Source organism: Canis lupus, chromosome X, assembly GCF_011100685.1.
Source record: "Canis lupus familiaris isolate Mischka breed German Shepherd chromosome X, alternate assembly UU_Cfam_GSD_1.0, whole genome shotgun sequence".
In the NCBI taxonomy this organism is placed as follows: Eukaryota; Metazoa; Chordata; class Mammalia; order Carnivora; family Canidae; genus Canis; species Canis lupus.
In genome coordinates this window covers 82,840,694-82,864,911 of record NC_049260.1, presented here as the reverse complement: position 1 = coordinate 82,864,911, position 24,218 = coordinate 82,840,694, and the positions used below count along the sequence as shown (strand labels likewise).

At 36.3% G+C, this 24,218-nt stretch overlaps 1 protein-coding gene across 1 annotated transcript in view; it reads right to left on the bottom strand.

Moving 5' to 3' along the window:
• Positions 1-11,318: 11,318 nt before the first annotated feature.
• The window catches only part of COL4A5 (collagen type IV alpha 5 chain), a 263,146-nt gene continuing 250,246 nt past the window's right edge, over positions 11,319-24,218 (bottom strand). The window contains 6 exon segments of the mRNA NM_001002979.1: positions 11,319-11,825; positions 13,161-13,333; positions 13,666-13,780; positions 15,651-15,828; positions 20,751-20,963; positions 22,926-23,024. Coding sequence (NP_001002979.1) covers positions 11,744-11,825; positions 13,161-13,333; positions 13,666-13,780; positions 15,651-15,828; positions 20,751-20,963; positions 22,926-23,024 — 860 coding nt within the window. The 3' untranslated portion in view covers positions 11,319-11,743.

Here is a 24,218-nt window from a genome sequence, read left to right as displayed (position 1 = left end):
GCACCCTCAACCACTGAGCCACCCAGGTTCCCTCTTTTTGATGCCTTTATCTGGTTTTGGTAACAAGATTTTGATATCCATGAAACATTGGCCTATTTGAATGAGTTGAGAAGTTTTGCCTCTTCCCATTTTTTGGAAAATTTTGTGCATGATTGATGTTCTTTAAACACTTGCTAGAATTCAACAGTTACCTGGTCCCAGGCTTTTATTTGTGGGGAAATTTTAATTATGTAATTTCTTTATTTGTTATATCTATTCAGTTTTTCCATTTCTTCTTGTCACTTTTGGTAGTTTGTGTCCTTCTGGAGATCTGTTCCATCTAGTGTGTCTAATTTGTCTATATACAGTTATTCATAGTATTCTTTTACAGCTATTTTTATTTCTGTAAAGTCAGTAGTAATGTTCCTCCTTTATACCTGATGTTAATAATTTAAGACTTCTCTCTCTCTCTTTTTGTCTTGGTCTGTCTAGCTAAAACTCTGTCAACTTTGTTAATTTTTTTCAAAGAAGCAACTTTTGATTTTGTTGATTTTTTAAAGATTTTATTTATTCGTGAGAGACAGAGAAAGAGATGCAGAGACACAGGCAGAGGGAGAACCAGGCTCCATGCAGGAAGCCCAACGCAGGGCTCAATTCCAGGATTCTAAGATCAGGACCTAAATGGAAAGTAGCACTCAACGCTGAGCCACCCAGGCTGCCCTGATTTTGTTGATTTTTTATATTGTTTTTCTACTCTCAACTTCATTGATTTCCACTCTAATCTTTAATAATAAAGATTATTATTTTATAATTTATCATTATAAATAATTGAATTTATATTTTAGAATTTATTTATAAAAAAGATCTTTCCTTCTGCTTGCGTTTGATTTAGTTTATTGTTTTTGAAGACTTTTTTATTTATTTTTTAAATTTATTTTTTAATGGAGTTCGATTTGCCAACATATAGCATAACACCCAGTGCTCATCCCATCAACTGCCCCCTCAGTGCCCATCACCCAGTCACTTCAACCCCACACCCACCTCCCTTTCCACCACCCCTTGTTCCTTTCCCAGAGTTAGGGATCTCTCGTGTTCTGTCACCCTCACTGATATTTCCCAATCATTTTCTCTCCTTTCCCCTATATTCCCTTTCACTATTTTTTTATATTCCCCAAATGAATGAAACCATATGATGTTTGTCCTTCTCCGATTGACTTACTTCACTCAGTATAATACCCTCCAGTTCCAACCACGTTGAAGCAAAGGGTGGGTATTTGTCGTTTCTAATGGCTGAGTAATATTCCATTGTATACATAGACCACATCTTCTTTATAAATTCATCTTTCGATGGACACTGAGGCTCCTTCCATAGTTTGGCTATTATGGACATTGCGGCTATAAACATTGGGGTGCAGATGTCCTACCATTTCACTGCATCTGTATCTTTGGGGTAAATCCCCAGCAGTGCAAGAGGGTTTTCCAGTTCACATTCCCACCAACAGTGCAAGAGGGTTCCCCTTTCTTTTTATTTATTTATTTATTTTTTAATTTTTATTTATTTACGATAGTCACAGAGAGAGAGAGGCAGAGACATAGGCAGAGGGAGAAGCAGGCTCCATGGAGAGCCCGACGTGGGATTCGATCCCGGGTCTCCAGGATCGCGCCCTGGGCCAAAGGCAGGCGCTAAACCGCTGCGCCACCCAGGGATCCCGAGGGTTCCCCTTTCTCCACATCCTCTCCAACATTTGTTGTTTCCTGTCTTGTTAAATTTCACCATTCTCACTGGTGTGAGGTGTTATCTCATTGTGGTTTTGATTTGTATTTCCCTGATGCAAGTGATGCAGAGCATTTTTTCATGTGCTTGTTGGCCATGTCTATGTCTTCCTCTGTGAAATTTCTCTTCATGTCTTTTGCCCATTTCATGATTGGATTGTTTGTTTCTTGGATGTTGAGTTCTTTGTAGATCTTGGATACTAGCCCTGTATCTCATATGTCATTTGCAAATATCCTCTCCCATTCTGTAGGTTGTCTTTTAGTTTTGTTGGCTGTTTCTTTTGCTGTGCAGAAGTGTTTTGTCCTGATTAAGTCCCAATAGTTCATTTTTGCTTTTGTTTTCCTTGCCTTCATAGATGTATCTTGCAAGAAGTTGCTGTGGCCAAGTTCAAAAACGGTATTGCCTGTGTTCTCCTCTAGGATTTTGATGGATTCTTGTCTCACATTTAGATCTTCCACCCATTTTGAGTTTGACATCATGTATGGTGTAAGAGAATGGTCTAGTTTCAATCTTCTGCACGTGGCTGTCCAATTTTCCCAACACCATTTATTGAAGAGATTGTCCTTTTTTCCAGTGGATATTCTTTCCTGCTTTGTTGAAAATGAGTTGACCATAGAGTTGAGGGCCCATTTCTGGGTTCTCTATTCTGTTCCATCGATCTATGTGTCTCTTTTTGTGCCAGTACCACACTGTCTTGATGACCACAGCTTTGTAGTACAACTTGAAATCCGATATTGTGATGCCTCCGCCATTGGTTTTCTTTTTCAATATTCCCCTGGATATTTGGGGTCTTTTCTGATGCCACACAAATCTTAAGATGATTTGTTCCAACTCTGTGAAGAAAGTCCATTGTATTTTGATAGGGATTGCATTAAATGTGTAAATTGCTCTGGGTAGCATAGACATTTTCACAATACTAATTCTTCCAAACCTTGAGCATGGAATATTTTTCCATCTCTTTGTGTCTTCCTCAATTTCTTTCAGAAGTGTTCTGTAGCTCTTAGGGTATAGATCCTTTACCTCTTTGGTTAGGTTTATTCCTAGGTATCTTATGCTTTGGGATGAAATTGTAAATGGGATTGACTCCTTAATTTCTCTTTCTTCATGGCCAGCAAGCACATGAGAAAATACTCTGCATCACTTGCCATAAGGGAAATGCAAATCAAAACCACATGTGATAATTCCTCACACCAGTGAGAATGGCAACATTTAACAAGACAGGTAACAACAAATGTTGGAGAGGATGCAGAGAAAGGGGAATACTCTTGCACTCTTTTTGGAAATGAAAACTGGTACAGACACTCTGGAAAATAGTGTGGAGGTTCCTCAAGAAGTTAAAAATAGAGCTACCCTACAACCCAGCAATTGCACTACTGGGTATTTACCCCAAATATACAGATGTAGTGAAATGCTGGGACACCTCCACCCCGATGTTCATAGCAGCAATGTCCACAATAGTCAAACTGTGGAAGGAGCCACGATGTCCTTCGACAGATGAATGGATAAAGAATATGTAATATATATATATATATATATATATATATATATATAATATTACTCAGCAATCAGAAAAGACGAATACCCCCCATTTGCTTCAAGGTAGATGGAACTGGAGGGTATTATGTTGAGTGAAATAAGTCATTTGGAGAAGGACAATCATCATATGGTTTCACTCATAGGGAGAATATAAGAAATAGCGAAAGGGATTATAAGGGAAAGGAGGGGAACTGAGTGGGAAAAATTAGAGAAGGAGACAAACCATGAGAGACTCCTAACTCTGGGAAACAAAGAGTTGTGAAAGGGGAGGGCGGTGGGTGGATGGGGTAATTGGGTGATGGGCACTGAGGAGGGCACTTGCTGGGATGAGCACTGGGTGTTATACTATATGTTGGCAAATTGAATTTAAATTAAAAAATGTGAATAAAAAAAGACACTACAAGAAAACTCTGGATTCTTATCTTTTATAGTATTGATGGAAAAAATCCTCAACAAAATACTAGTGAAAGAAATTCAAAAAGTACATTAAAAAGATTATACACCTCAATTGAGATTTATACCAGAATATGACGTTCATTTAACATATTAAAAACAATCAATGTAATATACTTAATCAATAGAATGAAGAAAAAATACCCATGTGCTTATCTTTATGCATAAAAAGAATCTGACAATATCCAACAACCCTTCATGATTAAAACATTCAATGACTAGGAATAGAAGAACTAATACTGAACTTATGAGGTGAAAGCCTGAAACCTTCCCCCTTGTATTAGAAACAATTAAAAAATGTTTGCTCTCATCTTTTCTATTAAATATTGAGCTAGAGTTTCTGTCCTGATCAATTAGGCAAATAAAACGAAAGGCATGAAGATTGGAAAGAAAAAAGTATAACTATTTCTATTTGCAGATAACATGACTTTACATACAGAAAATCCCAATAAATCCACTAAAAATTATTAGAGCTAACAAATGCCTTCAGTATAGCTTTAAGCTATAAGATCAACATACAAAAAATATATTTGTACACAATAGCCATAAACAATATAAGAAAAGAATTAAGGTAAAAATTCCATTTATAGTAGCACTAGAAAGAATAGAATACCTAGGAATAAATGTTACGAAAGAAGTACAAGACTTGTAGACAGAAAACTATAATACATCATTGAAAAAAATTAAAGAAGACCTATATAACTGGAAAGACAACCAGTGTTTATGGCTTGGAAGGCTTTAATATTACTAAAATACAATATCCCCCAGTGATGCCAAGATTCAATGCAATCTATCAAAGTCCCAGCTGATTTTTTTTCTTGATGTGAGGAGCTGATCCTAAAATTCATATGGAATCACAAGGGACCCTGAATAGCCAATCATGAAAAAGAACAAAGCTGAAAGACTCACTCTTGACAATCTCAAAACTTACTGAAAAATTACAGTAATCAAGACTGTGTGGTACTGTCATAGAGACAGACAAATAGATCAGTGGAATAGAATTGAGAGTCCAGAAATAAGGCCATATATCTATGGTCAATTGATTTTTCAAAGGATGCCAAAACAATTCAATGGGAGAAAAGAATAGTCTTTTCAACAAATGGTTCTGGAACAACTGGATAGTTACATGCAAAACAATAAAGTTGGATCCTCCCCTCAAACCATGTACAAACATTAATTTGAGTGAGTTAAAGAATTAAATGTAAGAGCTACAACTATAAAGATCCTAGAAGAAAACAGGGGCAAATCTTCATGACCTTGGTTTAGGCAATGGTTTCTTAGATATGACAACAACAGGAAGAACAATGAAAGGAAAAATAGATAAATGGAATTCCACCAAAATTACAATGTTTTAAAGGACAACATCAAGAAATTAATATGACAAGCCTCAGAATGGGAGAACATATTTGGAAATCATACATCTGATAAGGGACTAATATTCAGAATATATAAAGCACACTTACATTTCAATAATTAAGTGAAAAATAACAATTTAAAATTGGCAAAGTATCTGAATAGACATTTCTCTAAAGAAGATATACAAGTGGCCAGCAAGCACACAAAAAAATATTCAGTATCATTAATCATTAGGGAAATTAAAATCAAAACCACAATGAGACCACTTCACATACACTGGGTAGTTATAATTTAAAAATGGAAAAATAAGTTTCGGAAGGGATATGGAAAAATTAGAACATCTGTACTTCACTGGTGGGAATGTAAATGGTGAGTCTGCTGTTGGAATACAGTCTGACAAATTCTTCGATAAATTAAACATAGACTTACTATATGACCAAGCAAATGTACTCCTAGGTATATACTCAAAAGAACTGAAAACAGGAATTCAAATACTCATGCATGAATGTTCATAACAGCATGATTCACAATCACCAAAAGATGGAAATGGCCCAAATGTCAATAGATCAATAGGTAAACAAAACATGGTATATCCATGCAATAAATTATTATTAAACATAAAAAGGACTGAAGTACTCATATGTGGTATAATGTAGTTGAATCTTGAAAACACAATGCCAAATGAAAGTAGCCAGACTAATGATGTACTATATGTTGGCTAATTGAATTTAAATTAAAAAAGAACCCAGACCAAAAAAAAAAAAAAAAAGGCCAATACATATTGTATGATTCCATTTATATGAACATCCAGAATAAGTAAATCCATCAAGACAGAAAGTAGATTAGTGGCTGCCAGGGACTTTGGGGAGTGGGAAGTGATCGCTCAATGCGTATGAAAATGTTTTGGAACTGGGATGCCTGGGTGGCTCAGCAGTTGAGTGCCTGCCTTTGGCTCAGGGCTGATCACAGGTCTGGGGATTGAGTCCTACATCCGGCTCCCTGCAGGGAGCCTGCTTCTCCCTCTGCCTAAGTCTCTGTGTCTCTCATGAATGAATAAATAAAATCTTTTTTAAAAAGAGAGAAAATGTTTTGGAACCAGATAGAGGTGGTGGCTGCACACATTGTGAATGTATTAAATGCCACTTAATTTGTTTGCTTTAAAATTGTTAGCTTTATGGTATGTGAATTTTGCCTCAACTTAAAAAAAATTAAGGAATGAAGTATTGACACATGCCACAGCATGAATGAGCCTTGAAAACATTATGGTAAGTGAAAAAATAGGCACAAAGGGCCATATACTATATGATTCCATTTCTATGAATTGTCCAGAGAAGGTAAATATTTATTTTATTTTATTTTCATTGAAGTATAGTTGACATGTAACTTTATATTAGTTTCAGGTGTACAACATAGTGGTTCAACAACTCTAAGTTATGCTGTGCTCACCACAAGTGTGGCTACCATTTGTCACCACATAATGCTGTTATAATACCATTGACTATATTCCCTATGCTGTACCTTTTATTCCCACGACTTATTCCATAACTGGAAGCCTGTACCTCCTACTCCCTTTCACCCATTTTCCCCATCCCCCCTAACTCTCCCACCCCTCTGGCAACCATCAATTTATTCAGAGTTTGCAAATCTTTAGGGACAGAAAGTAGATTACTGGTTTCCTGGGGCTGGAGAAGGAGGGAGAAGTAGAGGATGTGGGCGGGGAGGATAGGGAGTCACTGCTAAAGGGTATGGGTTTTTTTCTTGGGGGGATGATGATGTCCTGGAATGAGTGATGATTGCGCAGCTTTGTGGATATACTAAAAACCATTTAGTTCTATACTTTAAGAGAGTGAAGTTCATGGTATGTAAGTTATTCCAAATAAAAAAGAGAATGAACTGTTTAAACAAAAATAATAAGGAGGTAGTATGGGGTTTATAACATTAAAACTACAGTTATAAAAAAAAAAAAAAAAAAAAAAAAAAAAAAAAAAAAAAAAAAATAAAACTACAGTTATGAAAATAATAGCATAAAGCTCAGGAGAGGAGAATTGAAAGTGTACTATTGTAACATTCTTGAAGCATATGTGAGATGGTATATAACTTCAATGTAGATTGTGTTAAATTAAACTCTAAAGCAGTCCCTAAATTTATCAAAAAGAATATTAGTTAATATATCACAAAGAAGATATAATGAAATCAGAAAAAAGCACTCCATTAATACAAAACAAGGCATTGAAAAGTGAACAAAACACAAATGATACAAATAGAAAACAAATGAAAAAATTATAGATTTAAACTTAATCATTTCAATAACCACATTAAGTGTGGTCCACTAAAGGGCAAAGATTGTTAGATGTATAAAAAAAGCAAGATACAGCTATGTATTTGCTGCCTAAAAGAAATGTACTTCAAATAGAAAGAGAGAAAAAGATGAAAAATTAGGTGATTGGAAAAAATATACCACACTAACACTAACACAAAGAAAGCTGGGTGGCTATATTTCTACCAATGTAGATTTCAGAGCAGAGTATTAACATTTTCTCTACCATATTACTATTATCATAATGATAAAGGGATTATTTCATCAAAAGGACAGAACAATCGTAAATATCTATGCAGCTAATAACAAATCTTCAAAATCGATGAAGCAAACCCAATAGTTGCAAGGAAAAAAGCCGTAGCATATTGTCTACATTGTCTGCCTGTGGCTGTTACTGCTAGCTTGGAAAGGCTAGAAAAAACACATTGGTTCCTCAGACCAGGGGAAGGATGTTTTTTTTTGAGAATGGCTCTAGGCTGCTGTCTCTTTCCACTCCGTGGAGGGGGGAGTCTTCTGTGCTGCTGCTGGCCTTAAGGTGGGCAGCAGTTGCACATCTGAAAGTACCCTAACGTCAGTCCTGTCCTTCACTCTTGTATCCTGCTGGCGGCTTCCAACTGGTTGAACTCAACCAGAAGCCAGAGAGTACAAGAACCCTCGGGGGCAGAAAGTAGGGCAAAAATGCCATGCGAATCTGGAAGAGGAAAACAAAAGATAAAATGGTATAATGTCAGCAATTAGATCATGTATTGGGCATGCTATCCACTCATAGAGAGAAATAGAGTGTCAAGGTTACATATGTGCGATCTTAGCTTGTCTACATATTAGGGAATGGCTTGATGAGCCAGCTTCCTTTGGACAGGTACTGCTGGCAAAAAGCCTCATGATCTATTCTAGTCTTAACCTAGAATCAGCAAGATTTTGTAGCCAAGTTGGAAAAGCATACCTCTTCTTAGGAGTATAATATAGTGGCTACATTATCTTTCAGGTTGAAATGATTTTGGACTGTTGTTTGTCATCGGGTGCTACAGCTAATAAATATCTAATGAATGTTGTTGTGCAACTTGGAAGAACAGAGCTTTCCAGGTTTATTCCTTCAGTGTCCTAACTTATGAGTACTTCCACCATAGAAACCTTCCAAACATCCTGAATATATTCTAGAAACCACTGCTTTAAAAAAAAAAAAAAAGAAACCACTGCTTTAAAATAAACGATGTATGATTTATAAATATTATTCAATTTATTTTGGAGCTGCCTAGGGATGAAGATATTTGTATAGTCCAACGTGAGAACAGAACTTCTCTGCTACAGAAGCCAACTGAAGTTTTGGCCAAACAAAAGTGATTGCTCTTTGCTTCTGTGTGGAGAGGCATGGGAAGTACGACCAGAGCCAATTCCTAATCAGGCTCTTAAGAAAATCTTTGATAGCAAAGCTGTCCCTCATTTTGGATGCAGGCTTTGGGAAACTGGGCCACCTCTTAAAATACTTGCTTTTGATCTTTATGAGGAAGAAAGAATACATGAACTTTATTGTTTTTGTTTTTTTTAATAAATTAAATTTTTATTGGTGTTCAATTTACCAACATACAGAATAATACCCAGTGCTCATCCTGTCAAGTGCCCCCCTCAGTGCCCGTCACCCATTCACCCCCACCCCCTGCCCTCCTCCCCTAGTTCATTTCCCCGAGTTTGGAGTACATGAAGCTTTAAAGAAGGAATCTGGAGGCAGAGCTTCAGACAACTTCACCATCAACGATCAACAATGAGTTCAACAAATCATGACACATGCTTATTTATTTTTATAGGCAATAGTGCCCTCTTGTGATTAACACATGAATAAACTTTATGATAGCTTGGTATAACCAGTGAGTTTTCAATTAACCATGCCAAATGAGGCAAAGAACTTCACGGACACCAGAAGAAATAGAAAGCATTCTTTAAATTTGGCCAAATAAGAAAATACACTGTAAAATAACAGAGTGTCCAGTAAAACCTCTTTGAAAGCTCAGAGTGTGACACCAAAAATATATGTATCACTTGGTTTGTTGATGCAGTAACTACTTGTGTCTGATTTAGTAAGAACAGCTCATTCATTGCCTGCTTCTGTGGGAAAACCATTAAGCATGTATGACTACAAAACTCTCTACAGGTAACTACGAGAGCAGTTACATCTAGTTACATCTAGAATAATCTTTGACCATTCAGTGGCAAGGGAGGGTCAACAACATTAAGGCCCTGGAATGGATTGAATTCGTGTACTTTAAACAACAAATCAGGACTGGTGATGGCTGGGAGTGGGGGGGCTGGCTAAGAAACACATGGACTAGCTGCATATGCAACTATTAAAATGTTAGGTTCTTTCTGAGGCAAGGTTTTCAACCAGATAAAAATGAGAAGGAAAGCTACAAACAGCAAAATCTCTGAAATTAGTGCTTGTGACTGTAACTCAAGGAACAACCTTCAAGTGTACACCATGTAGAAAAACCTATGTGATGTCATATAGTGATTTCATTTATGATTACCCATTAGTGTTTTCACTCATGTGGCTATATGGAAAAATAAAGCTAGAATTTGCACTTGGCTAGCTTTGAAATCAACAGTATTATTAAGAAATTATCATTGTTTAGAATCTAACTTCTACAACTAAAGACTCTAAGCTTTAGCTTTTGCATGGGTTCATATTATAGTCTAAAATGCTCAAAATTATTTTGGTTGTTTCATAGTTTAATTGAAATACAAATTTTATTATAGAGGCTTTTAATGCCTCTTATTTTTAGCAAGTTCTCAACTAGAGAGCTACATGTATTCAGTCTTAATCATTAGGAATATTAACTCACTAATCTGCTTTAAACATTATTAATGAATTTTTCCCTAAACAGAAAGTAGTTCTGCTTCCTTTCTCAGCCATCAACACAATAGTGTTAATAAATTTATTATCTCAAAAGTACTTTCCAATAGGTTGTTTTGTTTATTAGAAAAAGTTTACATTACTCTATATCTTCTATCAGCTATGAGAGTGATCAAAGTCTGCAGAAATCTCTTTGGAACTGCTCTAAATGATTCTCTGAGAAAGGACTACTTGTTGATGTGCAGATATATAGTCTACCTGTAAATGAGCAGATTTTTACACATAGTCGTAAGAGATACACAACAATCCATACTTACAACATAGGATATCTTTAATTAAATTGATATTGGTGAGTTAAACATTAAGTGAAAAGAGGACAACTAGGGAAATAAGGTATTCTATGACTATTTGTAATAAAATATTTAAAATAAAAAAAAAGGAAGAAACATCGATTGGCTTTGTAACTGAGGAGAGAAGACTAACCAAGAATTGTCTTCCCAGTCCTTGTACAAGCAGAGATCAAAGGAGAATAATTCTTACAGAAGAAGCACAGGGGATAAATCATCATTTTTTGCATATTTTTGTTTCTCAAAATTATTTGGGAGGACTTTGCCTAGGGATGAGCAAAAACAAGATGTAATAAACATTAAAAAGGGAGGGCATCTGGTATTAAGAATCTTGAAGAATACAGCAAAAGAGAAATTGTTCTATTAGATATTATAATTTGGTATGTTAACATGAACATTAAAATTCTCATTAAAGTGACTAAAATGACCTATTTTTTAAAAGTCAAATAAGAACTTAGGGGATGGAATGCAAAATAAATTTACTTTCAGTAGTAACTTGATGTAAGAATAGAAGTTCTTTCACTTTGATAAACATGGATACAAAATCTTGTCTGTATTCTAGGTTTGCCTACGTTGTCTGTAAAGGGTGATTCACGTCAGATCACATCTAAATGACAACATTTTGAGCTAAAAGTCTGTTTACACAATATACACATTCTTTACTTACAAAGAAAAATAAGCTTAACACTTTTATATTAAAATCCTGGGATACAGTGGGATTAGTAGCACCATGAAAAATAATTCTTCCCCCAAACTGCAGTCTTTTATTTTACTCAGTATGATTCTTCTCTTAATTGAATTTTTAATGTGCTGTTTTAGTCACTGGGCAAAATATGTCATCTTCATCTTATAATCCTTGGGGAAAGTCATTCTGGACCCAAAAAGTAAATTCGTTTTCTTATTTCACTCATAAAAAAATAATAGAGACCTTGCTCTGGCACATTGTTGAGGTACATCCGAATCTTCATGGTTACTAGTCAGCATGTTCTCTTGGTCATATATAGTAGCACCATTGGTGGCAGCAGTGGTAAAAGTTGGAAAGAGTGAGACGTTGCATCCTGGGAAATATATATATATATATATATATATATATATATATATATCACATTTAAAAACACGCAAGGTTCTTCAAAATGTTATGTCCTCTTCATGCACACTTGACATCGGCTAATACGTGTCCTCAAGTCTCCTGCTTTCAGTGTTTCTGACTGAGGTTTGCTGGGAAATAAGAAACAAGATGATCAAATTAGCCTTTTCTGGTATTTCAATTCTATTATGGTTCAAATTCACAACCAAACATTCTTTTTGTGCTTAAGTAGCTCTCCTATGACTTAATGATTAACTTTTGATCAATGTGATCTAGTGCAGTAACTGGTATGGCCAAAGAGCCATTACTGGTCATATTTATTTTTCTGACTCTTCCCTCTACCACTATTACCTTTATCTGCCTCTCCCTCTTTATTTCTTACACATTTTTATAACAGTCCTAGAATGAGGGACATCTGGGCAACTGATAATGAATAAATTATAAAACATATGCATACAAAGTGCAAACAAATAATTGTTAAGAAAAATATCGAGTAAGGGTAACTCAAAAGAAGCAATATATAAAAATTAATTTAAACCAGAAAAAATCCAATAGATTGAATTATCCTGAAGTACATATACTGTATGTGATCTTACTCACTCAAACACTTGGATGAAAGCATTGAAAACATCTTGGGAAAGGGATGCCTTGGTGGCTCAGTTGGTTAAGCATTCAACTCTTGATTTTGGCTCAAGTCATGATCTCAGGATCCTGAGACTGAGCCTCACAATGGGCTACATGCTGGGCATGGAACATACCTAAGATTCTCTCTCTCCCTCTCTTGCCTCTCCTGCTCCTCCTCTCCCCTCCCTGCTCACGCTGTCTCTCTCAAAAAAAGAAAGAAAGAAAGAAAGAAAGAAAGAAGAAAAGGAAAAATAAAAAAAAGGAAAGGAAAGGAAAAGAAAAGAAAAGAAAGAAGAAAGAAAAGAAAAGAAAGAAAAGAAAAGAAAAAAAAGAAAAGAAAAGAAAAGAAAAGAAAAGAAAAGAAAAGAAGAAAGCAAAGAAAAGAAAAGAAAAGAAAAGAAAAGAAAAGAAAAGAAAAGAAAAGGTCCTGGGAGAAGAGATCACTGGACTTGGTCAGGGATCACAGATCACAGCTTTGATCTTTACTTCCTGGCGTGGCCTCAGTCTAGTTGAACAGCTCACTTATTGTTGAGCAGATCACATAACCTTTTCTTGCTTTGTCTGTTTAGCTACTGAAGGATTACTACAACCAAACCATCTAAAAGCACACATACCTAACATTAGCCGGGTGTTTTTCTGTCTTGAGTCAGGTATATGAAAAGAACAAGCAAAAACAAAAAAACAAAAAACAAAACACAGTCAACTAAGTCTTTAACATTTGTTGGGTATAAATCATCCATGAATTGCTTCTCTCTTCCCTAGCACCTCTGAAGGAAGCTTAGGATCTAAACTGAACTAAAGCCATTAGTACCAAAAAAAAAAAAAAGCCATAAGTACCTTACCTGAACATATCTGACACATCTACAGTTGCTAGCCAAAAGCTGTAGGAGTTGGCATAGTAGTTGCAGGTACCCCGCCCATGACATTCAATGAAAGGAGCTGAACGAAACTCTTCCAAGCAGGAACCAGGGGAGGCCAGGGCTTGACCTGAGCCCTCTGCTCCTGCGCTCGTGTGCTAGAAAAGATAAGAGAAAATGTGCCACTAGAACCTTCGTGAATACCCAACGATATGTCCTAAATTTGCCCAAAAATTCAAATCCAGTGAAGGAACTAGGGCAAGAGGTAAGAGAAAAGTCTCCACATCAAGGGTACTCAACAGAAGTAACAGACAGATTATGTAAATATATTCCAGAAAATATGTGAAGGGGAACTCAATATCTGGACAGAAGCTAATTGATGTTCAAGCTTCGTACTGGGCAAATGACAGGGATTCCTTGTCTTGGGTAAGATATACAATATGATGGACAGTCAGCTATGGTGACAAAGATAAGGAAGAGTATTTCATACCATCATGAAGGAATAGCCAATCCAGAGAGAATCCCATCCGTGAGGACAATGGGGAATCTGGATGGTCTGACTGTGAACTGCAATCACCACAGCTGGAGCTTCGCATACTGCACATCTGGTAAGGGAAAGGGAGGGGAACACAATCTACACAGTGAGTATGTGGGAACTAGCAGTTTCTCTTCTGTCAAAGCCTTCCTGGTATAGAAGCCCATTAAGGTGTCATCTATGCTCACAAAAGCAGAAGAAAAATGCACTTCAAGAATTGCTTTTTTATAAGCCCTGTCTCCCAATCTACTTAATAAAGTTATAAACAAAAACTGTAGGCTTTTTTCAAGAAACTATACTATAGTATATAGTATATCACTGCTATACCATTTTCATTTTCCATTCTTCCTTAAATTTGTATTCATACTTGCTATAGTCAATGCCATAATTGCTGTAAGAGTTTGGCTTCATGTATTGCACATACTACTTGCTGTCAAAGTGCCCAACTGTATGGTAGACATTTAGTAATGCTGAAAACTGTGGTAAGAACAGTGTCTGGTGAACTGGAAAAGATAAGAAACAGTATTTTCTCAATTCCCACCCATTATTTTTGGTCCAAAGGATATTTATTAACCATTTGGCCATATCTAGAGAAATACAGCATTTCCAGAATGCTGGGCAGCTACCCAGGCACGTAGAGATGTGGCTTAAATCTATAAAATCAAGTAAACCTTCAATAAAATAAACATAGCCAAGTCTACCATATCTTTAATAAATATTATGAAGGGACCTTCTGACTTATGACTGAATAAATTTGGTGAAGTTTATCTACAAAACAGGAAATAGGACCCTTTACTCCCAAGTGTTGGGACTGACAAAAATCACAAAAAATAAATTCCTCCCAAATCTGGGCAAATGTATTAAAAAAGGGCACCATGAATTTGTTACTGAGAGAAGTTGAACTAGGCTTAACCATTATATTCAATGTCAAAGAAACTAGACTAATGATTCATCCTTTGTGGTTAGTGGACTCTTAAATCAATTGGTCCATGATCAGAATGAAAATGGCAGTATCTAATAAGCCTAGGAGACTGAATTAAGCTAGGGTTCTAATGTGGCAAAACTCTAGGAAGTCTCTATTAATGGTACCACCCTCCTGCTAGTTACTCATGCTTTGAACGTCAGCTATCACTTCTTCCATCCCATAACTGATCCACTGCCAAATCCTATTCTATTAAAATGATACATGTTCCCCACTGACAGTTCCAATCCATTCCTACCAGGACTACAGCAAAACCTTCAGTTTAACTGGTCTCTCTATGTTAGGACTATCTCTGTAATCCATGTTACATATGGATGGCTCTGTAATTTTTCCCTAAATGTAGCTCAAACACTCTTCATGGCTCCCCATTAATACCAGATTAATTCCAAAATAAAACCTGATGCTGAAAGCCTTCTACCATCTGAGTCCAAGTTAATTTTTTACTCTCTTCTTCCTATGGAACCTTTACAAACTACATTCTAGACACAGCAATCTTCTACCCATTCCCACGCCCTCCCCCCTTATAACTACCTGTGTCTCAAGTTCTTCCCATCCTTTAAGTACTAACCAGGTCAAAATACATTTCTTCCATATAGTCATCCCAGATTTATCCAGTTAAAATTAAACATTGTTTTCCTTATGCTTTCATAACGTTTTATTAGATCTATTGTAACACTTGGCCAAGCGTGCTAGATATTAGATTAATGTACATATATTTGCTTAATGATTAGTCTGATTTCTTTGTATACTATACTATACTATGTCTATCATAGGGTCTGGTCAAAAGCAAATCTCCAATTAATATGGCTTAAACTAAATACCTAATTGAATAGTATAAAGGCACCTCTGTTCGACCTAATGTGGGAAGAATATGATCGAATTATTAGCTTTAGACTCATTTCTGACTAGCTAAATTAATTGGGAATTGGTCAAAGTCAAAGCTACACCAATGTCTCACCGACTAATGAATGGCTGGATGCTCTGGCCCTTCAGGGGCTCCATGCTCATTGGCATGGGCTCTGGGGTAGACAGCCAGTAAGAATAATCATTTCTTGAAGCAAAGTTGCAAACATTGTTGATGTTGCAGAACATGAAAGGCATGGTACTGAAGCGACGAAGGCAACTGCCAGCCGTCCCTAGGAAGAATTGGGGAGAAAAAGATGAAGGACTGTACTATGATGATACTTTAATTTCTTTTGAAACCCTAACAACCTTTCAAGGAGAAACTTGTCTACATTTCTTAGACAATAAATATAATTCAGTTCTTTAACTATAAGATGCATGTTTACTTACATCTTTAACATTTGTAAAATCAGGATATAGCATATAATTTATGTAGACATTTATTGTTGTAGTTCATTATATATTTTTCTACAGTTTTTACACTGGTGATGCACTTATAAACAATGGTGTCTTATGGAGAATGTTTTGAGCAATTTATTGTGAACAAGTGAAGAACACACACAGAGTTCCTATAATATTTTTTAAAGGTCTTTTTTAATTTTTTAATTTTTATTTATTCATAGAGACACAGAGAGAGAGAGAGAGAGAGAGAGAGAGAGGCAGAGACACAGGCAGAGGGAGAAGCAGGCCCCATGCAGAGAGCCCAACGCAGGATTCGATTTAGGGTCCCCAGGATCACGTCCTAGGCTGCAGGCGGTGCTAAACCGCTGCACCATCAGGGCTGCCCCAGAGTTCCTATAATATCTTATTAGTACTTCTTCTCCAGGCAACTCTCTCTTCTTTGAAGACATCTCCAGTATGTATCTTATTTATTTTTGCAATCTCTTTAAGCCTAGGGACAACTGTAGTGCTGACCAATATGAACAGCAACCATGAACAGGTTTGGAGATGAATAATAAAAGTAAAAAGAGGGATCCCTGGGTGGCGCAGCGGTTCGGCGCCTGCCTTTGGCCCAGGGCGCGATCCTGGAGACCCGGGATCGAATCCCACGTCGGGCTCCCGGTGCATGGAGCCTGCTTCTCCCTCTGCCTATGTCTCTGCCTCTCTCTCTCTCTGTGTGACTATCATAAATAAATAAAAAATTTTTTAAAAATCTTAAAAAAAAGTAAAAAGAATAAGAGAGAAAGGAAAGATGCAAGGAGAATGAATTTCAGAACTGATAAGGGCAATAGGGGTTATCATTACCAGTGATCAGACCTTTTATTCTCATTTACTCACCAAAGAATAATGAAAAACGGTGCACCCTCTCACACTTTTTTCAGTTTAGATATATTTTTTAATCAGAATTTCAAATTGATACTATGCCAGTTATTAAGATATTTGTTATTGTCTCTTGGGTCCAAAGCTACCTTTCTATATATAATCCACCTTGTGATACTGGAGCTTGGGACTTTGCAAATCATGTTTCAAATGTTACCAGCTATCATGTCTAGTGTTTTGTGAATATTTATATTTAAAAACAAACTTTTTCTCTGTCTTTTAAATATATCTAACATAATGATTTGAAACCTAACAATAAACATTTTTAAAAGTACATAAATTCAGTCATTCAATGCTTCTTTTGCATCTGGAAATTATATGTCCATTCTACTTCTTTCACGCAGTTTGATCTTTTTTAAAAATTTTATTTATTTATTCATGAGAGACACACACACAGAGAGGCACAGACACAGGCAGAGGGAGAAGCAGGCTCCATTCCATGCAGGGAGCCTGACGTGGAACTCGATCCCGGGTCTCCAGGACCACACCCGGGACTGAAGGTGGCACTAAGCCACTGAGCCACCTGGGCTGCCCACACAGTTTGATCTTAATCGTGTTTTTATTTTTTGGTTTTTATTGATTGTCCTATCATATTTCTCTTAAACAAAAATGTAAAATAACTTTAAAAAACTATAAATAATAGTGAAAGGGAATATAAGGGAAGGGAGAAGAAATGAGTGGGAAATATCAGAAAGGGAGACAGAACGTAAAGACTGCTAACTCTGGGAAACGAACTAGGGGTGGTAGAAGGGGAGGAGGGCGGGGGGTGGGAGTGAATGGGTGACGGGCACTGGGGGTTATTCTGTATGTTAGTAAATTGAACACCAATAAAAAATAAATTAAAAAAAAACTTTCTATGATTATAAGACTTTATGTATTAAAGATTTTTGTGCATTGCCATCATTACATTGAGAATTTATAAAAATACAGATATGATAATTTTTGATAATTACTAAACAAAAAAGTAAACTTTTGTTGGAAATGCATTTTCTAATGAGATGGATCCAAAGTGAATTATAGAGCCTCAGTTAATGGAGGCTTTAACGAGACCATTATTTTGAGTTGTCCCTTTGATTTTGTCCTCCAGAGGTTTTCACACTTCAAGACAATATGTGATAGGATGATTCTTTCATAAAGTGGGAGATGGGTGATAGTGAAAGGGATGTGGGAAATGGGATTATTCAAAGCATATACACAGGCAGTTCAACTCCAGGAGAAAGTATATATGAAAGTTGAGTATTTGAAAATTGATTCCTTTGAAATTATGCCTGTGTAGTTCTTGGAAATTCCTCATGTATCCAAAGGGATACAGTTATCTCAGACTGAAGATGACTGAAAAAAGATCAACAATTCTTAAACCTAGTGGATCATCCTAATCATTGGAAATTTTTATAAAATAGGTTTGGGATGGGTCTAGGAATCTTTTCAGAAGATCCCCAGGTTGAAAATCACTGATTTAGCCTAATTAATTTTTTTCGGAGGAAAAAAATTGGATCAGAGAGAGGTTACTAACTCAAGGTCATGTGAGCATGAATGACAAATTGGCATAATTGAAAACAGATGGGTTTAGCATTGGTAGGTGTTGAATTCAGTTATCTCCATCATTGAGTGTGTGGGTTTGAATTAGTCATTTAAGCTCTTAGCCAGTTTTTTTTTTGTGTATGAAATATAAGAAAACAATACTTGTCCTATATTTTTCTTGATCGTAGTTGTGAAAATCAAATTAGAATGGAAATCAACGTGCTTTTTATTTATAAAGTAATTTAAAAATAAAACTCACATCAATGCTAATTGAGGACAAGGCTGGAAATAGCCCTGGTTTTGGAAAGAAAAGAAAAGGAAGACGTACATAAAAGGAAGGCCCACAATGATGAGGACAGAGGAGTTTGGTTGCATCTGTGCTTTAGGCTACCCACAATGATGCAGAATTCTGAATTTTCAGAGAAAATTTTGAAGAAAAATCTCATGAATTCTCAACGCTTCCTATATTCTAAAATTATAAGGCTTTAATAGACTAATGATTCTTAGTATTTTTTTTTGCTCCTATACAGAACGGTTTTAGTATTGCATCTGTGACCTCCACCTTCTTTTTTACACACCATAATCCTTTCACTAATCCAACACAGACTGTATTTATTGGATCATGTGATTGTTTCCTTAATAACATTAAAGCTATAGCTGTCTCCATTTTTTGCTTAGCCATCAAGCTCTCTTCAACTTGACCCCTGTGGGAGCCATAGAAGCGATTGCAATCTGGGATTACCCTTGGGATCTTAGGCCCTATATATATCATGGCTTTCCTATGTCTGAGGCTTATACTGTACCTTAGTCAGGGCCAGTTTGTAGCCTTCAAGTCTGAATACATAGTATGACAGCCCTTGTTTGATCAAAGACACGCATTTTGAAAGCTACGGTAATGTATTGGATAGCAGATTCCACTATCTCTTTTAATTGCATTTTTAAATTTCACGGTGCTCAAAAATTTCCAATGGTTCCCTGACTTCATAGGTCAGGGATTTAAAGTTTACAAGCTTGATTATAGGTATAAGTTAAGACTCTGATAGTGAAAAGAGAATGGCCTAAAAGGAGAACAATTTTATGGGAAGAAGACTAGAGAGATTTATGTAAAAGATAAGAATATTTTCACAGTGAAGATTTGTCAATTATAAAATTAGAAAAAGAAGATGTTACATAAAGAAAGTAAACAAAGTAAGGAAAAATAGTAGAGGAAAGATGAAAAGGAGACAAAGAAAAGTAGAAGTGGGAGAAGAAAGTTACTGGGCAAACTCCTACTTTATTTGGCTTCATAAAATGACCTGACCTGTGAGAAACTGGAAGCCCAGACTATCTTCTTAAATGTCTCTATAGAGACAAAGGGGATAATGATCCCCCAAATTGGCAGCCACAGATCAAATAAAAGGGTTTGAAATCCAAAGTCAAAATTCCACAAAAAGAAATGTTGAGGATTGAAAGAGGTCTTGAGAGTCATCCAGTCCAGCCTCATCCCATCAACCAATCTATCCACCACAGTACAGAAAAAATGAAAAAATGCCTGGGAACACAATTACATGAAGTGTATTTTATTTATTTATTTATTTATTTATTTATTTATTTATTTATTTATGATTTTATTTATTTATTCATGAGAGACACAGAGAGGCAGAGACACAACACAGCCAGAGGGAGAAGCATGCTCCACCAGGAAGCTGGATGTGGGACTTGATCCTGGGTCCCCAGGACCATGCCATGGGCCAAAGGTGGCGCTAAATCGCTGAGCCACCCACGCTGCCCTTGAAGTGTATTTTATATAGAAGTATGGTGTTTTTGTATGGCTTTAATCTACTCTGATAATACTTTACAAAGGTAAAACACTTAATTTAGGAACTATAAACTAGCATAATTAAGAAATGACTTTACTTTCATTAGTTTAGAAAAGCAAGATTGTCTTCAGAACTTTTAACTTGATGAAGACTAGTATCAGAGAAGAAAAAACTATGTCCAATGAATAAACACTGCCTATTTAAGCCACTGTTATACTGTAGAGGGACTCTATTTCCTTAATAATTAAGCTAAAAAAGTACATGTGGCCCTTCCCAAAATGTGCTGCTTTAGGCCAAGAATTGTACCTCATACTAGATAACTAAGGCATTTAAAGAAAAGTTATAATTTATGTAAAACTTACAGTGAATACATTTAGCTGCCCTTGACATGGTCTTCAATTTTCAAGCCCCAAAAGAATTAGAGAGATACACTTTGTCCAAGGCTACTCCAGAATCCAACAGGATTTTCAAAACAAAACAAAATGCACAGTAAAAAAAAATGCCAATTATCTCACCCAAGTCTTGACCGTGAGCTCTTTTATTTCCTTGGACATATAAGAGAGAAAAGCCTTCATAAATCTGGACAGTTCCATGTGGGCATTGTGGTGCATCTGTTGTCTGGCTGTGACGTGTGATGAGGAATCCATGGGCAATAGAGGAAGTTCCTGGAGGACCTGGAGGACCTTGCATTCCATCTGGTCCAGGGGGACCATCCAAACCACGGGTACCTATTTCCATGGAATCGTCAGTATATGAAATTTAAGTAAACTCTGATCCACTATTATGGCTACAGATAATACAGTATGACCTCATTTGATTCGTTAATATAGTCAATATTTATAGAGTGCCTATTAAGGTACTGTCAGATATGGATGTGGAGATAAATTAAATATGGTCCCTGCCCTCAAAGAGATTTAAATACATATTTTTCCTAATGGAATTGGTTGACAATATTAGGTACTAAATGAGTACTGGGCGATGGAACATTAGATGGGAAGAAGTGATTCTTATTTGGGAAGTCTGTGTGTTATCTAGTCTCTTGCTCTACTAAAGGAGTCCAAACCCCATGACAAAATTTCAGTCTGTTTTGTTCATCAGCAAAAAAGGAAGGGTGTGGTTGCCATCAGTCTGCCAGTTTCAGTGCTGAAAAACATTTCCTTTGAATCTGTCTGAGGAATTATTCTCAGGCATACCTTTTTGTTTAGAGAATAGGCAGGGCACTACTAAAGCAGCCTTTTCAAAATGTCTATTTTCAATTTACCACTTGTTCCCTTTCTCTGTTTAACTTACTGATTTGAACTTATTTTAAAATTCTCTTTATGTATGGGCCTTTTACCACTGTGTATATGCATTTTCATTTTGGGGAAACTCCACAGCAATGCCCATATGTGATGAAGATGACACTAACTTGTTTCTTCCCTGATATACAGTTAATAAAATGGCAATATTGGTTCCAGGAAGGCCATAGGTATTATCACTTTGCCTTACTGCCACTGATATTTTTTGCCAATAGATATTCTTTATGTTTATATTATTTAGTTATATTTATATTGTCTAGAGTTGCTAATACGTATTAAAAATCTACTAAGGTAATGATTTTTTGTTTTAGCAATCTTCAGTGTTTTTTTTATTTTAATTTTTTTATTGAAGTATAGTTAACAAAGTATTATATTTGTTTTAGGTATACAATATAGTGATTCAACAATCCTATACATTGCTTAGTACTCATTATGATAATGAGCACTGTTAATCCCCTTTTTCTATTTCACTCACCCACGGCCCACCTCCCCCCTCTGGCACCCACCAGTTTGTTCTCTGTATTTAAGAGGCTGGTTTTTTTGTTTGTCTCTTTTTTCCTTTGTTTGTTCATTTGTTTCTTAAATTTCACATATGAGTGAACTCATATGGTATTTATCTTTCTCTCTCTGACATTTCACTTAGTATTATACCCTTTAGGTCCCTCCATGTTGTTGTAAATGACAAGATCTCATTTATTTTTTATGGCTGAGTAATATTCCTGTGTGTGTGCATATGTGTGTGTATCTTCCATATCTTGGCTATTGTAAATGATGCTACAATAAACAAAGTGGTGGGTACATCTTTTTGAATTAGTGTTTTGTTTTCTTTGGGTAAATATCCACTAATGGAATTACTGGATCATACGGTAATTCTATTTTTAATGTTTTGAGGAATCTCTATACTGTTTTCCACAGTGGTTTGCATTATCATCAACAGTGCATAAGGGCTCCTTTTTCTCCACGTCCTTGCCAATACTTACTATTTCTTGTCTTTTTGATTCTAGTCATTCTGATGGGCATAAGGTGATATCTTGTTGTTTTGATTGCATTTCCCTGACAATTAGTGATTTTGAACATCTTTTCATGTGTCTGTTGCCATCTGTATGTCTTCTTTGGAAAAATGTCTATTAAGCTTCTCTGCCTGTATTTTTTATTGCAAGGTGATTCAGATTCTTTTTGTAAGTAGTTTGAGAACATATTGGAAATCTACTGGATATCAGATTCAATATTATCAGGAACACCTATTAATGAATGAACTAAAAACCTGAATATCAATTTGTCATCTCAGCATAAGATGCCACTCTGACTCTCAAGGTTCTAACGGGGAGCACTTTAAAAAGTGCTCTCTCAGACTTGAGACTACTATCAACAGCAGTGTTTCACTTGTCTTACCTGGCTGGCCTGGCAGACCTGGGTCTCCTTTGCGCCCTCCAGCGCCATCAAAGCCAGGGAGTCCGTTGCGTCCTGGATCTCCTGGAGGGCCAATTGGACCTACAGGAAAAAAAAAAGGGACTTCAAATATGGGTATGATAATTCCATATCTAGACAAATCTAGGAAATTTAAGGTCCTTGACTGTCACTAAATTCATAGTCTGGTCTTGTCTTTAATCCAGGCACACAAAGGAACAGCCTAAGCCTGGGACAAAAATTTACTTTTAGTTTTAGACAATCAGTTTGTCTCTGTGGAGATTCCCCTAATATAACAGTTGTGTTCTCTTTGCCTCAGAATTAAACAGGAGAGCAAAACCCAACTTTTGTTATCTTTCTCCCCATAGGTAAGGTTGTTACTGCCTGGTACACTTAGTTTATGGAAAGACTAACAACCAATCACTTAGTAAGCAAGAAAGACTGAAGTTAGTTTCTATCTTTCTTGTATCATCAAAATTGGCTACAAGCATAGAGTCAAATGGCCCACTAGACAAGAGTTAGTTTAAAAATCATGGGGTACTTGATGGGATGAGCACTGGGTGATATGCTATATGTTGGCAAATTGAACTCCAATTTAAAAAAAACCAATACTATATGATTCCACTTACATGAGATGCCTAGAGTAGTCAAACTCAGAGACATAGAATAGAATGGTGGCTAGCAGGAGCTGGGAGAACAGGAAGAGGGAAGTTACTGTTTGATGGGTACAGAGTGTCGGTTCACAAGATGATTTACATAAGTGGGTGGTGATGACGGTTGCATAACAATGTGGATGCAGCTAATGCCACTGAACTGTACATTTAAACATGTGTAAAATTAGAGTGGGGAAAATTAGAGAGGGTGACAAAACATGAGAGACTCCTAACTCTGGGAAATGAACAAAGGGTAGTGGAAGGGGAGGCGGGCGGGGGGATGGGGTGATTGGGTGATGGGCACTGAGGGGGGCATTTGACGGGATGAGCACTGGGTGTTATACTATATGTTGGCGAGTTGAACTTCAATAAATAAAATGGTTAAGATGGTAAAAAAAAAAATCATGGGGCATCATAGTGAGGAGTTGATGGCCCACCAAATTAGCTTTCTATCCTTCTGGTGGTTGGGATAGAGAAAGTACAAGATCTGAAATGCATGTTAATTTCATTATAAAGTTTTTAATAACATTAACCTAACCATTCAAATTAGAACAGCCAGAGGAACTAGCTAGAAGAAATTTGACTGGGCATAAAGGAAATTAGAGCATGAGAAAATTAACATTTT